Raw genomic sequence first — 17,636 nt, 5'->3', positions numbered from 1 at the left:
CTGCATCCACAAAGGTACACAGCAGGATCTGACTGCACAACACCTTGTTTCTCTAGTGCAGGCAGGGAAGACTCGGCAATTTTGGCTACAGGATGACGTCCTTGTGATAAAAGGGGGATGCATCTTCGTACCGCGGCGGGGAAGCCTCCATCGAGAACTACTTAAAGAGTGTCATGATACACTATGGGCCAGCCATCCTGGTCAGGAGCAGACCTTAGCACTCCTTGAACGCGACTACTATTGGCTGCAGATGAGAGACGACATTGAGGGGTATGTGCGGACATGCCTCATCTGCCAGCAAGATAAGAGGACAAACTAGAAGGTTGTCGGTCTCCTAAAGCCTCTACCAATTCCAGAATGTCCTTGGGATAGCATCTCTATGGACTTTATTGTTAGTCTGCCAAAGGTAGAGGGCCTCAGTTCTATTTTAGTTGTGGTGGATCATTTCTCAAAGTATGTCACATTCATCTCAGCTTCCAAGGAGTACCCTGTAGAGAAGACTGTAAAGTTGTTCGTAAAGCATGTGGTGACGCACTGGAGCATACCAAAGAGCATTGTGAGTGATCGCGATGCTCGCTTCACGGGCAAGTTCTGGCGTGAAGTATTTTGGATACTTGGCTCTGATTTGCTATTTTCAACAAGCTTCCATCCGCAGACAGAGTGAATCAACGGGATACTTGAGCAATACCTTAGGCACTTTGTTAGTGCCAATCAGAAAAATTAGGTGAAGCACCTTGATGTGGCACAATTTTGTTATAATCTGCAGAAGAGTGAGTTTTCAGGCCACAACCCATTTGAGATAGCCACGGGGCAGCAGCCACTGACCCCGTACACTCTTGCAGCACAAGAAAAGGGAAGGTCATCCTTCGCCTATCAGTTTGTTCGCAATTGGCACGAGCAGAATGAGTTGGCGAAGGCATTCTTACACAAGGTGGCAAAGAGAATGAAGAAGTGGGTGGACAAGCATCGTCGGCCCGCGGGGTTCCAAGTTGGGGACCAAGTGTTGGTGAAGCTATATCCTGGTCGTACAGGCATCTTCCGCGGGCGGCACCGCAGACTGCTCAGAAAGTATGAAGGACCCTTCACCATCACAAAGAAGGTGGTCAAGGTGGCATACAAGCTGAAGTTCCCCCAGACTTCAAGGTGCACCCGGTGTTTCACGTGTGCAACCTCAAGCAGTTTCATTCGGATGATGGAGACCCAAAACACAGTGTGCCACAACGGGCTCCCATCATGCAGAAGGCCCCGGCAGCACAACGGGCTGAAAAACACCTCAGCCAGATCCTTCGCCACAAGGTCAACTACTTGGAGGAGGCGAAGAAATACTTGATACAGTGGGAGGAAACAGTGAAACCAACGTGGGAGCCTGCATTCCAAATAAACAGCCGCTACCCGGCTGAAGACAGAGCTTACCACGAAACAGATGGCGCCGAATGGGGGAGCATGTTCCCTTGCGACTTACATTATACAGTTGTGCTTAGAGTTTGTTTTGCTTTTGTTGAGTCTGATGTAAGCTGCTCAATTTAGGTGAATCAGTACCCCAAAGGGGCAGCCTGTATACTTGAACTGTAATAGCCTGTGGGCAAAATTGTGAATGAAGTAAATGCGTTGAGCTTTCTTTTGTTCACCCTCGTTGTGATTGTTTCTTGTGATTGTAGTTTTTCTTCCTCTATTCTCTCTTGCTCTCTTGCACTCTGATTACAAGCTTTCGCGATCGGCAAGCGAGCTGACAAGTAGGCTTGTGGCGGTGAGAAGGGACCGTCTCGCCGCACTGGCCCATTGAAGGAAATAGGCCTGTGACAATACACATAGCCTTATTTATTATATCAGCAGTGAATTGGCCAAAATATTTTCAGTTTGGCTTTGTTGTGGGTCGACCTCTAGCCTAGCCCCCTTAGGGTTTAATAATTCAGAAGAGGTGCTATTACAAAAGAAAGATGAACCACCGAATCAAAAAATTTAGCAACAATCTCTATAGGTAATCAAATGACGCAATTGTATTTTTTTTAAATGTGATTTTGTTTGTTTGTCTAGATTTTTTCTTTCTTTCTTCATTTTTTAGTGAAAGACACGCTTTTAAAGCTAGAAAGTTTTATAAGTGGATTGATCCGATTCCAGTGCAAACTGATTTAGATTTTTGTCACAAATATCTCCAATATTCTGAAAATTTCATGATATATATTTGCATAGAAATTTCATAAAGTGATGATATCCCAAAAACATTCTCATTTTCCTAACATTGCTATCTTTGAAATTATCACACCGACACAACGGGAATAATCTTATATGGTTGAGAGGTTCCTAATTTCTTCATATTTACCATTTTTTGTTTTTCACCTAAACTTTAACGAGATCGTCTTCAAAAAAGACAAACTTTGCGTGAATTTCCTGCCAAAGAGGTTTCCAAGATATTTCTGAGAAAGATATTGTATAGTTTGGATATTCATGACAGATAGATTGGATCGTGACATGTATGTATATATATATATTTGAAAGGCAAGCTGGTGTTAGGCAGACCCCTACCAGAACAACAGCCGCCCCATGTGGGGGAGGGATTTGATCCTGGGACTTCAGCTTAACACAGAACCCCCCTTATCATATGCGGTCATATATCCACATAATATGACCACAAAAGAATGGTATCTTTTGCCATATCATGGATTATAATCAATCAAATAAATTCAAGAGCTAAAATCATGGATTTCATGATCAGAGGTAGACTTGGTTAAGGGGTATGCCATTTGGTAACAGAGAGATCTAGCCAGTGAGTCTATTTTGTCTTTCCTTTCGTTTAATTTCCCCTTCTCTTGTTAATCCCCTAATATTTATTTCTTAACAAAATAACATAATGTAAGTTAATTTACAAAACACAAAAATATAAAAAAAAAGTAATTGTATACCTTGAGCAGGTATTTGGAATCGATTTAGACAAATAAGCAGCTTGTTGAATGTAATATCCAAAAACGTTGTGCAGCTTTCTGTAAATAGCTGAGAATGGGACGTCTTCTTACAAATTCACTGGAAACTTTTATCATAGAAGGATGAATTTCAGGAAATTGATAAAAAACAAAAAAGAGCCAAAGAAATGAATAAATGTTGAGTTCATGAACTTGATCAAACAAACTATTAGAACATAAGCCTTTATAGCAAGAGTTTATGAACCAGATCACCTGATTCTCGAACACAGACTAAGACCCTAATTCTATTGATTTATTCTGCCAAACCCATTTCAATTTTCTGCAAGAACATCACTTTGACGCTGCTATTACCTATACGTGCTTGAGCACTTAAAAAAAACATGCGAACATGCATACACATACTATAACAAACGCAAACGCCTGTTGCCCTGGACTGTGTTGGTAGCCCACAAGGCTGAACCATAGATGACAACGTTCCCATCGGTCTGGACGATCAGACGGTACGTATTGGGTCCGCGCGCACTGTTACTAGTCCATATAACGTCGGTTCCGGAGAGGATGACCAAGTTGCCATTGTTCTGTAGGGTTGCCCTGCAGTTGGTGCCCTTCCCGTCTGTACCTGAAGCCCATAGTGCCCTATTCTGGCCATTGTACAGAACCAGGTTGCAGTCGGTCTGCATAATGAACTTATATGGGCCGTTCTGTAGAAACTGTCCAGTGTTGAGAGTCTCCCCATTGAAAATCATTTCTTCGGACGCGGCCAGGCTGAATATCACACTTACAACAAGCAAGAAGGTTGGTAGTCTTAGGCAGGCCATGGCTACAGGGGTCTCCCTCTCCCTCTCCCTCTCTCTGTCTGGGATACAATGTGGCCTTGGGGAGCTGTGGTGCCTTTATAGCAGTTGTAATGTGAACTCTATGACTTCTTTTTGTTTTTTGCAACGTTTTATCTTCATTTTCATTGGTGTTTGTTGACCCTTTAAATTACCAAATTGGGCTTGTATTCTGTAACAGTGACGAAACCAGTTGGTGTGATCGGGTTCGGGTCTCTGGATCCTAACACAAAGCCGTGAACTTGGTCTGTTGTAGAGTGCTAAATTGCTAAAGTCGGCTATCCATGCATAGTCAGCTTGGCCTTGAACTGTTAGAACACTATGTGATGGCTGTGAATGTGTTGTTGCATTAGCGAGCCAACTCATATGGCCTGGAGTCTGTCATCTGGTCGACTTGGCAATGATTGGCGACATGCATGCTCCAATTTTTTGCTATTTGGAAGGACTTTAAAGATATTTTGATAGAATTTCTCCAAGCCACAGCACCACCCCACCCCCACCCTCCTTTTGTTTTTTTTATACAAGAATTTCAAAGATGCTGATGCACGTGATGGTGGGGGCAGTTTGTAAAGAAACCAAACAATATCGCATTTGCCTTGTTTATGCAAAAAACCATTTTAGATCCAGGTTTTGAATGAACCGGTTCAAACAGGATCCGGGGGCTACCACAATCCCCAAAATGTCCCACACTGTTTCCTTTACTCGTCCATTTAAATTCAAAATTTACTTGTACTACAATTCTGCAATAGGATTGCAAGTGGGCTGAGTAATTAGCTCAAGGGTCAAGTAGGTTTAGAAGCATGAGAGATGGTCAACGCGTGTCCCGGTGTATGTACAGAGGGTAAAAATGAAGTGTCAAGGTGTCGACACGGGGATATGAGTGTTGACACCGGTACAGATAAAAAAAATAAAGTGTCCAGCTACCATAGGCTGAAACTAAACCTCTCATATGCCACAGTTTATAACTTCATCATTAACAAAAGTATTTGTCATGTTTAAGACGATAACGTTCAACCTGGTGAAGGCACTGATATACAATATTCAATAACTTTTGAGCTTCCTTATTTTAGATAGTCAGAGCCTCATGTGAGTTAAAAGGCTTCCTGCCGCTGTACCGAAGATAGGCAAGCATATCCCTATCAGATTTCAACCACCTAGAGCGAAAGAATTCTTCTTTGAATGAGTGGAAAAACTCTTCCAGATGAGTGTATTGAACTCTATAAATTGAGACTTATCCCTATACCTTGATGTAATAAACGAAAAAAAAATTATCTTGGATTTGGGTCGGATCCGGACCCGACCCGGACCCAAATGGGGGCACCGCCTCCCTCGCACTTTCTAAAGACAGCGAGAAAGGGAGGGGTTTCAAATGCGAAAGCCCTTCCCCTCTTTTGCACTATCGTTCTCTTCTCCCCCCGACTCGCTCTCTCGTCGGTGATGCCTCTGTACCCGACCTCGCATCTGTCGAGTAGTGGCCACCGACGGCCCCCTCCTTCCGGCAAGCTCTGTTCCGACGAGCCCCTCCTTTCGACAGCCTCCGACGCCGCCACTTGCGACCCCCCTCCGACGTCAACGCTGTCACCGCCGGCAACCATCAGGTACGCCTCTCTCTCTCCTCTCTACTTCTCCTGTCTTTTCTCTCCCTCACCTCTCTGTGTGGCCACGGGAGAGGTCAAACCCCCTCCCTGTGCCCCCTTTTTAGCAAGGGAGGGGCACGACACCCCTCCCTGCTTCCGTTACGGTAGGGGAGGGGCCGGGCCCCTCCTCCCTGTCCCCTTTTTGATGTGTCAGCAGGGGCCGATGGCCCCTGCCTTTTTGTTGTGCCAGCAGGGGCCATCGGCCCCTACCTTCTTGTCTGCCAGCAGGGACCGATGGCCCCTGCCTTTTTGTTGTGCCAGCAGGGGCCATCGGCCCCTGCCTTTTTGTTTGCCAGGAGGGGCCATCGACCCCTGCCTTTCTGTTTGCCAGCAGGGGCCGATGGCCCCCTGCCCTTTGTGCGCGAGCCTATACCCTTGGCCCGGGAAATCTTTGGAAGCTACATCGTGATGGGGATAGATCATTACAACTGTTGGTCTCCAACGAGGAATTCCTAGTAAGCGTGAGTCATCTGCTCGCATTGACTACATCCCTCTTTTGGCAGCAAGGGTCATTTGGCCCTGCCCCATCCTTTTTTTTTTCAAGGCAATTGGGACGGTTGGCCCCAGCTCTATTTATCGGAGAAGTCGAGCCTTATCCTTGCTTTTGCTTTTGTCTGGGTTGCATGTTAATATCGCATATTTTCAGCTACGACGGATCTCACTCGCGCTCCGCGACCCGAGCCGCCAATCGCGTACATCCGCGAACGACAGCAAGCTTGCAACTCTCAAAGGTAGGGGAAGATTGCACAGAAGACTTGGACAATTGAATTAAGTTCACTTAACTAAAAAGGGACCATTAAATAAATATATAAATATAGAAATATATATATATTTATACGAGTACACATTTAACTCAAGGACGCGGTTTCGCAATCCTTGTCCTTTACCTTGCCGTCGTGCATCGCGCGAAGGCTATGCGTTGCACTTCTATTTACAGTCTTTACTTTGTCGTCGCGCTTTGCGCTAGGCTCGTGCTTTTGCATATGTGTTGGTATTGCCTTGCTATTGCAGAGGTGCAGGTCCTTGCTCTTTGCGTATGCTTTAAAGGCATCCTCCTGAAGGATGCAAGGGGCATTTGTTGAGAAACTCTGTTTTGATGTCACATAATATGATGCACTGTCTCATTTGATTTTATATGATATGATAATATGTCCTCTTGAAAAATGTTATATTATGACTGAATATGTTTTGCCATAAATCTAACGAGTATTTGATGCAAGGATATCTCACCCAATAATGATGGAGACTTCTTATTCAAGTACAAATATGGTGCAATCATACTCCTTGAAGAAAAAGCTTGATGAGCCATGCATTCCTAAAGTTCAAATGAAGAGATCGGCTACCTCAAGATGAAGACTTCTTTCTTCTTTAGAGTCATATGTAACAGAACCTTCAGGAACTTGCATATTGCATATTACATACTCATTCATAAACACTATATCATAAAAGTATACGATAGTTTCAAAAAGCTCCTTTTTGAAAACTAATAATTGTACCTTCTTACAACCTTTTATGAAAAAGATATTTTGTTATGTAATAATTGTACCTTACACTATATACAAGACAACATAAAAAAAGAAATGTAGGAAAAAGACAAAAACATAAAATCGGCTACATGGAGAAAACAAATATAATATGTTTTTGAAAAGACTCTAGTTACCTTCTTTAAAGAAATATTTCTAATATAAGAAGAAGACAAAAACATAAATCGGCTACACAAAAGAAAAACAAATAAAATATGTTTTTAAAAAGAACTCTAGTTACCTTTTTGCAAAACCATAAAATGTCGACTTACTTGAAGTCATCATTCTCTTTACAAAGCATTAAATACCTCCTGTAACAAATCCTTGTTAATATCCTTCTCAAAGAATGTCGACCTTCTTTTGGTCCTTATTCTCTCTGGAGACTTTGAAAAACACAACATAAAGAAAACACTTGACATGACTATGTACAAATAAATATCTCAAAGCACTCATTGTACTTACACTCATTTAAAGCAAAGAAGTACTAATGTACCTCAAATCATTAATTAGAATAAAGACAAAACTACAACCCAACGTTCAATGTACTATTGTAAGAAATAGACTTTTTACATAAAATATGTATTACCTAAAATATTACAACGACTAGTGTACCCTCTATTTTACTTTTATGAAAAAGCATTCTCGAATTTCTCTAAAAGATATTTTTGAAATGACATAACATTTCACATTTCAAAAAGTTACAATTCCAAAATGTAACGACTACTTTTTAAAAGCTATATAAACACACTCAAATAAACTATTCAAACAATGGAATGGAATAGACGTGTGAGCTTACAACGAGAAAAATTCCTATTCGATATTTGAAAAGAGAGTCTTGAAAAATAAAGAGAAAAAGAAAAGAAAGAAAAGAGAAAAAGGCAAGTCTAGCTCTGTGACAAAGAGCATCCTCTGAGTGACAAACAGAACATTCTGAGAATCCTTCATTCGTGCATTCATATCATTCTGAAGGTTCTATAGGAAGTATTGTAACTCTGTTATTCACTGTATTCCTTCTTTGTTGAAAGAAGTAGACCTCTGTGAAAGAGGGTGTTGCCCTTCTCTGTTGAGAGAAGAAGACCTCTGTGAAAGAGGGTGTTGTCCTTCTCTGTTGAGAGAAGAAGACCTCTGTGGAAGAGGGTGTGCCCCTTCTCTGTTGAGAGAAGAAGACCTCTAAGGAAGAGGGTGTTGTACTATTTATCCGGTGACTCGGATGTTATAGTGGAAAGCTCAAGTGGTTTGCTTGGGGACTGGATGTAGGTCTGGATACTGACCGAACCAGTATAAATTTTGTGTTTTATGTGTTCTGCCTTATTGCCTGATTATTTTATTTTATCGATCTTTATCGTATTTCACTATTCACCCCCCCTCTAGTGGAATTTCAGCATTTACCCCTCTCCCTCTTGCGACAAGAGTTCAGTCGGGAGCGAGCGACTCATCCTCGTCTAAGGAGAGGGATACCTCACAAGGATCCTGGCTCTTCGTGCGTGCAGTCCTACAGAGTCGACTTGAGATTTCAGGGAGCTGTGCAAAAGCATCAAAGACTGCTCCAAATCGAAGCATTTGGAAGGATGTGACTGGCTGGTTCTGCTCGCCTTTTTGGCATATCTCGGGCGATCCCGATTTGGCGGTTCAAGCAAACTTCTTAGCGGGTGTCCTGCTGAGAAACCTGTATCCCGTCTATCGAGGTCGGTGTTGAGTCATGCAAGGCATGTAGATACCCTGATAACTGATGTGACTCGAGAAAATCACATGCATAATGTTGGCACAAGGTACTACTGTTTCAAAAGATAAAGTAAAGTTGATAAACTTTACATCTTTGTGAAACACTCCTGTTGAGGCTTCTATTGAGGAGCTATACCCCTTTCATCCTAGAGTACTTGTAGTAGTGCATGACACGTCTAGTACTGCGATGATCGGATGAGACGGTCGTGTGACCTCGAACAACGCTAAATGCAAAATGTTGTAATCACATAAATGGTCTCACATTCGCCTTCACAGGCAAGATGCTCGAGTGGTTTAAATACCACAACATAGAATGAGTCGTTAGTTAAGCAACCCCTAACGTACCTATTCACTTCTTTGTGTCTGTCAAGGGAGAGGACAGAGCAGTACAAACTCCAATGGACAGGTTGTTAACAACCACCCTACGGGCAACGATCCGGCCTCCCCAGTCATTGGAGTTAGAGGAAAGGGGCTACATTAGTTAGCTCAACACTTCTGCAGAAGTTGGATGCGTCCGTGGCACAGCCTCCTTTGGGAAATCCTCTCTCGGCTAAAGCCGTCCCTTTGGAGCAAACTCAACTAGCTATTCGGGTTATTGAAAATACATAGAATAACAGACGCCCAAACTAGTTTCAGTTGGTTCTACGTTTTGTCTGCGCGTACCCGCAGGTTCGTAATTATCGAAACATAAGGTCTGTTCACACTGGTCGTTGAGTCATGAGATTCGCTTACACTACTGTTTCGCTTGCACTATTGCTTCTCTTGCACTACTGTTTCGCTTGCACTACTGCTTCACTTGCACTACTAATTCACTTGCTTGCTCGATAGTTCAGTATGCTACTCATTGAGCTCTGCACGCCTGTCAAGGCGTTACTCTAGTTGGTTAAACTGCTTACGCAGTTCTTTGCGGAGTAATAAGGAGCTTCTCATACTAGTTAAATACTTATAATAATAGCATTATGCCAGTTGCTACATATTAGCATGTGACTTGCTTTATCCCTTGGTCGAACTGTTTGGTGCTTATTGTAGCGTAGCACTTGTTGGCTTGCATCTCTTATGATTGATGTGATTGCATACAGCTTGTAATCTATGAACTGGTGGCAACTAGGATTGATGTGGCCGCTTGTCTTATAAGTTGCTTACATATTGTGATATAATTGTTGCCGTATGATTGCTTATGAATGGCTTGTGATGTAATGGTTTATGCCTTACGATTAATTTAATTACTTGTTCATGGACTGAGTCATTTTATGGTAATTATATGTTTTACGAGCATTGTTATGAGTGCTTGTCTTATTCAGTTGTTTTGTTTGGCTGACGGATAGAGTTAGTTACCCTTCGCCCATAGAATCAACTGAATTGCCATATTTGCGCGTTCTCATGTGTCGTTTACACATGCTTTGAGGGCCTATTTGAGGATTGCAATATTCCTTGTGGCAATAACACGATGTGTAGGATATTATGCTTCTATGTGAAGTGATACGATGTACATTGTTGATATGCATGCTTGTGCCCATATTGTGACTACCGACCCCGAGGCGGTCAATAGTTTAGAGCAGACGATTATTGATGCATGCATCACTGAGTGGGGTGTCTGTCGAGCACCTGATCTCCAAAGGATTATCTGCGAGGGCGTGTATGATCAAGACCAGGTACCCGACTAGAGTGGTAGATTCTCTGTGAGGATGTACACTGTCCACGAATGGGTAGCCGCAAAGACGATGAACTCCTGTGAGGAAGTGTATGGTTCAAGACCAGGTATACCCTCTAGGGCGGAATTCCTTGTGAGGTTATACATGTCCCAAACCAGGTGATCCGGGTGTTGATCTTGTTGTTTGTATTAGTGGCTATCGATCATGAGAGCGGTCATTTGTGTGGATGCGTGTACCACAATGATTTTCATTGGATATGGCATTTGTTAGGGACTGATCTCTCAAAGGTTTCGCTGTGAGGTTATACATTTCCTAGATCAGGTGACCCGGCTAGAATGGAAGATCTCTGTGAGGATGTACAATGTCCACGAACGGGTAGCCGTAAAGACGGTGAACTCTTGTGAGGAAGTGTAGGGTCCAAGATCAGGTATACCCTCTAGGGCGGTAATTCCTTTTTTGGTCGTATATCTCTCAGACCGAACGATCCGACGTGGATCTTGTGTTTTTGCTATCCAAAATCTGCAAGTTTTGCTATCCACTGACAGACAGTGCCCTCTGCAAATCCCCACATCTGCAGTCTCTGTCGTCTGCTGTGATCATCGCAAAATTTTTCCTCTCGTAATGTTCTCTCTCTTTCTTCTCTTTTCCTTTACAACCTCTATTTTCCTCCTTTTTGAAGGGAGAAAAATAAAAGAGAGAAAAGAAGAGAGAAGAGAAAAAGAAAGAAGAGAAGAGAAGAGGAATGCTTTTGCGGGTCTCACTTGACCTTAATTTAGAATTTTTTTTTTGAAATAACTCGCCTCCATTTTTGAAATATTTACGGGAAAACTGGGAGACGGGATCCGCTCGTCGGTACGAGGTTCGACCGTTCCTGGCGCCTTTACCAGGGGTAATCAAACCAAGGGTCGAATTTTATGCATTTTGCTTTGCAAAGAATTTATCTAAGTATTTATCCTAAGTCTAGATGCACAAAGAATCATGCTTGTGTAAATGCAAAGATGTATGCTCTTTTTGAAAGTGTTTTTGAAGAATTCTCAAGTGTTTCTGAGATGAATCTGATAAAGTGAAGAAATGATTTCCAACTTAGAACTTAAGATTGAAGTTCTAAGTTTTTAGAATAATCAAGAGCTTGGGAATATGAATCTGGATTTGGAAAATGATCTTGAAACTGCGGGAAAAGAGAAGAAAGGAAATTTCAAAGTCATAAATGGACTTTGAATTAGAAATTTGAACTTGGATGAATATTTGGAATGGATCTGAGAAAATCAAATGGTATTTAAGAATAGAAATGGATTTAAGAGATTCAGATGAGATCTGAAAATGGAATTGGATTTGAAATCTAAAATTGGGAATGGAGTTGGATCTAAAGATGGATTTAAGATCTGAGATCTGAGATCCGAGATAAAATTGGGTTCTGGATCCTAAGATGGATTTGGATCAGAAGTCTAAGATCCAACATGTGATTGAATTCTGGATCCTACAAGGAAATTGGATCTAAAGTCTGAGATCCAAAAGTGGAATTGGAGTTTGGATCCTATAAGGAAATTGGATCTGAAGTCTGAGATCCGAAAGTGGAATTGGAGTTTGGATCTTAAAGAGGAATTGGATCTGAAGTCTGAGATCCAAAGTGAAAATTGGTTCTGGATCCTATAAGGAAATTGGATCTGAAGTCTGAGATCCAAAAGTGGAATTGTATTTAGAAGACTAGATCCAAGTTGATCCGATTTTGGATTTGGAATTTCCAAAATTGATTTGAAAATTTGAATTTTGAAAATGCAAATGAATTTCAAAGTCAAATTGCACTTTGAAGCTTGAATCTGGAATTTAGAAGATGAATCCATATCTCCAAGTTTTGAATGAAATTTAGGAATTGAATCTTGGATATACAAATGAATTTAAAAGTCAAGTTAGACTTTGAATTTTGAATTTTTGAAATTTAGAAGATAAAAAAGAATCTCAAAGTTTAATTTGAACTTTGGGTTTGGTTGGAGTTTTGAATAAAATGAATTTCAAAGTCAATTTGGACTTTGAATTTGAAGTTAGAATTTGAATTTTGGATATAAGTTGATTCTAAAGTTTTCAAAGTCAAATGGGACATTGAAATTGAATTCTTGAATCCTTTTGAGAAATAGAGTTGAATTTGAATTTATGAATAGGATTTGATCTGAGAAATGAAGGTAAGAATCACTTGGATTTATGAGAAAAAAAAATTAAAATATGATACAATTCTATCCTAAATGATGAATTTAAATTTTTGAAATTGGATTTTGAAAAGCTATTCCATTCTTTAAATGAAATAAAATAAGATTGAAGATATAATACATCCTTGACTATGGTCATTGAATGTATTATATAATAATCTATATTTAAACTCAGGTTAAGAATGAAACACATTTGGTGCTTTTATAGAATTCAAAATGAAATTAACTCTCAATATACCCTGACTATGGTCATTGGTATATATTTTGAGTCAATTTTAAGTTAAATTCTAATAAAAGGAGAAAATACTTAAGAAAATATGATGAATTTTGAAAATGGATCCAGTGTGGATCCAGTGTTATTTTGTAAAAGATAAAAATGCTAAGTTTTGTCCACACCCTGACTATGGCCATTGATGTGGATCATCAACTTAGTATCAATTACCTCTTACAAAATGGTGCACATGCCATTCGTGTTTCACCATCGTGAGAATTTGAGAAATAAAGGCAAAAATGCATGAAAACAAGTAATTCATGATATTTACAATGCTCATTCATTCTAATTTAGTGTGAGGAATATAAATTCTACATTATTGAATGGATCCTAAATTAAGAAGAAAAAAAAAAACTGTTCCCCTATAACTCCTGCAGAATTTGAGTTAGTCATAAAGTAACATATAAAATATGAAAAGAAATTAAAATGGCTAGAATGCATAAGATGACGCCTAAATGAGAAAAATATACAAAAAGCAAGAGTGTATATACCAAATCCTAAACTAATCGTGAATTCTAGGACATCTGTATAATACATTGTCTTAATGAAGAGCACATATTACAATAAATGTAACAGAATGATATGGGAATGGATGTTGTGATATTTCTTGCAACAGGTGGCAGCTAATGAGTAGTAAAAGTGTAAAAGGCTGTGGAGTAAATATCTGACCACAGGTAGTGCAATGGGAAGCTTACAGGGGGTTATGCATTATGTGGCAGGTATGGTGGTTAGTAGGGGATGTTGGCTGCTGTGAAGGAACAGCTTATGCTCAGGCTGCTGCAAACATCACTGTAGCAGCGAAAATAACCAGTGATAGGGGGAGGTAAGGTATCATGATGAAGATCATAATGGTAGAAGATATGACCTCATACCAAGGTTTTATGAATCTAATCCATCCTTACTCACTAACTGAGATGGAAACATTAAGCTCAATGGAAGATCACTAGTATTATAGATTTCTCAAACTCAGGAAGGTTCAACATACATGGCGTAAAAAGCCTTGATCAAAATTCTGGCCTGGATGAAATCACATCAGACATACTTCTTGATATGCTCCCTAATCTGGGGCTTCATCGTTTTGTCTTTGAAGAATGGGTTTTACTGGAGCCGACTTGCACATGGTACTGTCAGCTCAATGACACTCCTGTTCTACAAAACTTTTTGCTGTAATTGGTGCCTATCGGTACCATTTTCACATTTATGGTGGCTATGGCATAGGTTGGGAGAATGGATGTGCAAGTGACAGGGATGATACATCACGAGTGACAACAAAGGACGTAGCAGAGAATTGTACAGAAAGGAAAAGAAAAAAAATGGGTGTTGAGATAGCCAACGTGTTCAAGCTTTGATGTCCTGCTCCAACCTACAAAATTGATAAAACCAAGATTACTACCCCATTACATTCTCTTATGTACCCAAGCCTAATGACCTGGATATAAAAGGTAAGCCGATTCCAGCACATCTGTTGCTAATATAATATATATCATATGGTTCCAGAATTTACATATATGTAATAAAATGCCATATGAATATACAGATTGGCATAAATGGACATACACAGCCCCTTAACGTCGCATGGAATGAAGCTTAAACAAACCTATTTGTATGTGCATTCTGGGACCAAATCTCCATTTGATAAAAAAATATCATTGACTTCATGGTAGCATATGTCAAAAAAAAATTCTGACATACTTTACTTGTAATAATTGAAGCACATGAGTACATTGGTCGCCCAAGTCTGTACAGATGAACTCGACACCAAGATGAACATGGGATGCTACAGTGGTGATTTTAGAAGTGACTATAGTGGATGTGTACAGTGGAATGTTAACCCAGTATGTGAATAGGAGATAGGAAATAAAAGGTATTAGGTTGGAAAATATAGGCAAGTAATTTATAACACAGGTGGGAATCACTGAAGTCCTAGATTGAGCCTTGGGTAATAGCCCCTCTTTTTTTTTTTTTTTAAATGATCTCATACGATCGGTTAGCCTTATTACAATAGGCCTCCGCAATCTGAGACTCATGCTATCGAGATAATCGATTACGCCAACCATTTCTAATGAACCTGAATTTGCACAATACCACTAATTGTAACCCTCCAGCTGGAATCATTAACAAACGATGATTGCAACCCAACAAGGTTGCCAGAGTGAGCAACCATAGAAGTATCAACTTAATGCGCAAATTACAAAGCAAATGCACAGTGTAACTCATCAAAATACATAGTCAATTGACAAATGAATGAATTAATTAACATACTAAAATGCATGATGTGGGTATATAAATGGTGCTTGGATGAAATGGTGTGAATGCTTAATCACATGGAAAATAATCTGTGCATAACAGTTGCACAATCTGAATATTAAAAAGTGAGATTACTAACCTGCCGGGAAGAGAAATCAGAACATATTGACAGGAGGCCTTACTGCAGCTCTAAATACGAAGAAATGATCAGAAATTTTTCTCTAGTGAACAACCTTCTCAAACGATCAGAAGTGGTGTCAAATCCAATTTGCAGTGGGCCTTTAGTTAAAACTTTCACCACAAGCTGATGTCTGCCAAGTGGTGGATGTGGCCCATCCTTTAAAGCTGGATCGTGACAGAAATTCTTATGGCAAGTTGGTAGCAATCTAGCCAACACCCTTATTAGTACCAACGTGATGAACCTGGGGCCTATAAGTGTGATCATCCGAGGTGTATCTTGCCAGGTTTTTTTGTGGCTCCAAACGAAATCGTAACAGAGGTTGCAGAAGCAAAACAAATTACAGAAATGATACAAAGAACAGAAAAAAAAGGAAGAAATGACGTGAAGGCTGGGAAACATTAATCTGACATAAATAAATATTTAGAAAATAATAAATCAAAAGAGTGTCACGAGACCGGTCCAAGTGAATCTTGGCAGGACGCCACCGACTCACTAACAGAGGTATGAACGCAGGGCATCTCCTTTGATGTGAAGAATCCATGATGGGCAACACCATTATTAAATTGCAGATATACATTATCAGATCAAAGAAAACTGAGAAAAATGTTATGATGCATGCCAGCAGAACCCTATAAAAACCACAAAAGATCTTCAAAAGACTGAGAGATCGAAAAAAAAAAAAAAGAATCACAACAAAGTTTTATTGGAACCTAATCGTTCCTTTTGATGTTAGCATGTTTACATAGGTTGATGTTTGCTACAGGCAAAATCAACACCAAGTAGGTGCTCTAATAAAGCCACAAACAAGAAAATTATCAATATGAAGATAAAAGCAACTGAAAAAGAAAAAAAAAAGAATCGGGAATAAGCTGAAAGGGGGTATTACAAACACCGAATTTTTTTTTTTTACCAGAAGTCGAGGTAGGATGGAAGTAATTGCTTACCTTCGATTGCAGGAGAGCTCGATCTCCTTAAAACTTCAGAGTGGAGTTTTCTTTTCAGGAAGAGTAAAAAATGGGGAAAACTGAGAAGGAGGTTAAAAAAAATCACATGCGTAGAAGGGTGAGGGGGTGAAGAGCGGTGGCTGTAGGGTTTGCCTCTACCAATTCTTAAAGAAGAGGAAGAAGCCTCTCGAAGGGGGGTTTGTTAGAGATGAGAGGTGAATGGAGGATCCGGGCGATGGTTTCACGATGGAGGGTGCGCCATGGTGAAGAGAGAATGGAGAGGGGGGCGACAGTTTTCCCTTTTCCTTATGAAGACAAAAAACCCTAAAGAGTTTTTTGCAAAAGACCCCCTCCCTTTGATTTTTAAATTTTTACAAAAAGGGCGTTCCCGAGGTTTTTAGCAAAATTAATTTTCAAAAAGACCGAAAATCATTTGCTTTTTCTCGTAGTTTTTCCAATTTTTTGGTTTTTGTGTTATTTTTCAATATTTTTTTTGGAATAAAATCCTAAATCTTGTGAGAAAACAAAGATTGAAGCTAATTTTTTTGTGTTTTTGCAAAAATATTTACAAAAAGGAATTTTTCTAAGAATTTAAAAAAACCATTTTAAGAAAATTTCTTCATAAATGGGTTTTTGATCCGGATTTTGAGGAAATATGGATTTAAAGTGTTGGATTCGGATCCAGAGTTGATTTTGAATATATCAATATGAATTTTAATTCAGAGAATCTGAAGAAATGACTTGATTTTCTCAGAAAACGGGGTTAGGGGCAAAAGGGTCATTTTTACAAAACTTTGAAAAATTTGGGGTGTTCACAGATGCCCCTCTTTGCTACTAAGCCGGTTGAGAGTCGAGCTTAGTGGCAAAGACAACACTCCAAATTTTGAAAATGCCCCAGTCAGCAGGTCTGAACTGGGTGTGGAAGAATTATTTTGAAAATATGGTTTTTCAGGCTTTGAAACCTTATCCTGAATGGTTTTGGGAAGACGAACTCCTCGAAGATTATATGATTGAGTAGAAAATGAGGAAATCGTGATGGGACTTTAGATGGAAATTCTGAAATGGTGGGAAATGAAAATTTTGATCAGGTCTCATGGGTGAGACAAGATACTCTTTTTGGAATGATTCAGGTTTAGCCCTTAACCTGGATGGGACGAAGATATATCAAAAAAATGAATTTGGAAATGAGAAAAGGAATACATGAGTACCTTGATGGGACATTTTGGAAAAGGCCTTGTGAAATGAAGCTCGAGTATGATCCTTTCTTGGAGGAATATATGAAGCATGGGTTCCTTGATGGGAAGAACCATGGTGGGACTTGGAAGAAAACATCTCGTTAAAAACGAGGAATCTCATTGGAATGTGACTCAGGTTTAACCCAAACCTACAAGGAAGATACCTCGCGAAGCGATGTTCCGGGTTAACTCTTAATCTGGATAGGAAATCTACCATACGGGTTTCTCAAAAATGGAGAAAGCACGATGGGACCTTCGGAGTTTGGACGAAC

The 17,636-nt window shown here is 40.0% G+C and overlaps 1 protein-coding gene across 1 annotated transcript; it reads right to left on the bottom strand.

The window, feature by feature from the left end:
- Positions 1–3,319: 3,319 nt before the first annotated feature.
- Positions 3,320–3,736, bottom strand: LOC149818210 (mannose-specific lectin-like). Its single transcript, XM_089986172.1, has one exon. The coding sequence runs from the start codon at positions 3,734–3,736 to the stop codon at positions 3,320–3,322; it is 417 nt and encodes a 138-aa protein (XP_089842298.1).
- Between the last annotated feature and the right edge of the window lie 13,900 nt (positions 3,737–17,636).

This window comes from Nuphar pumila, chromosome 13 (genome assembly GCF_984573655.1).
Source record: "Nuphar pumila chromosome 13, dmNupPumi1.hap1.1, whole genome shotgun sequence".
NCBI lineage: Eukaryota > Viridiplantae > Streptophyta > Magnoliopsida > Nymphaeales > Nymphaeaceae > Nuphar > Nuphar pumila.
Note: the sequence above shows the minus strand (reverse complement) of the source record. Positions and strands in the feature narration are given on the sequence as shown.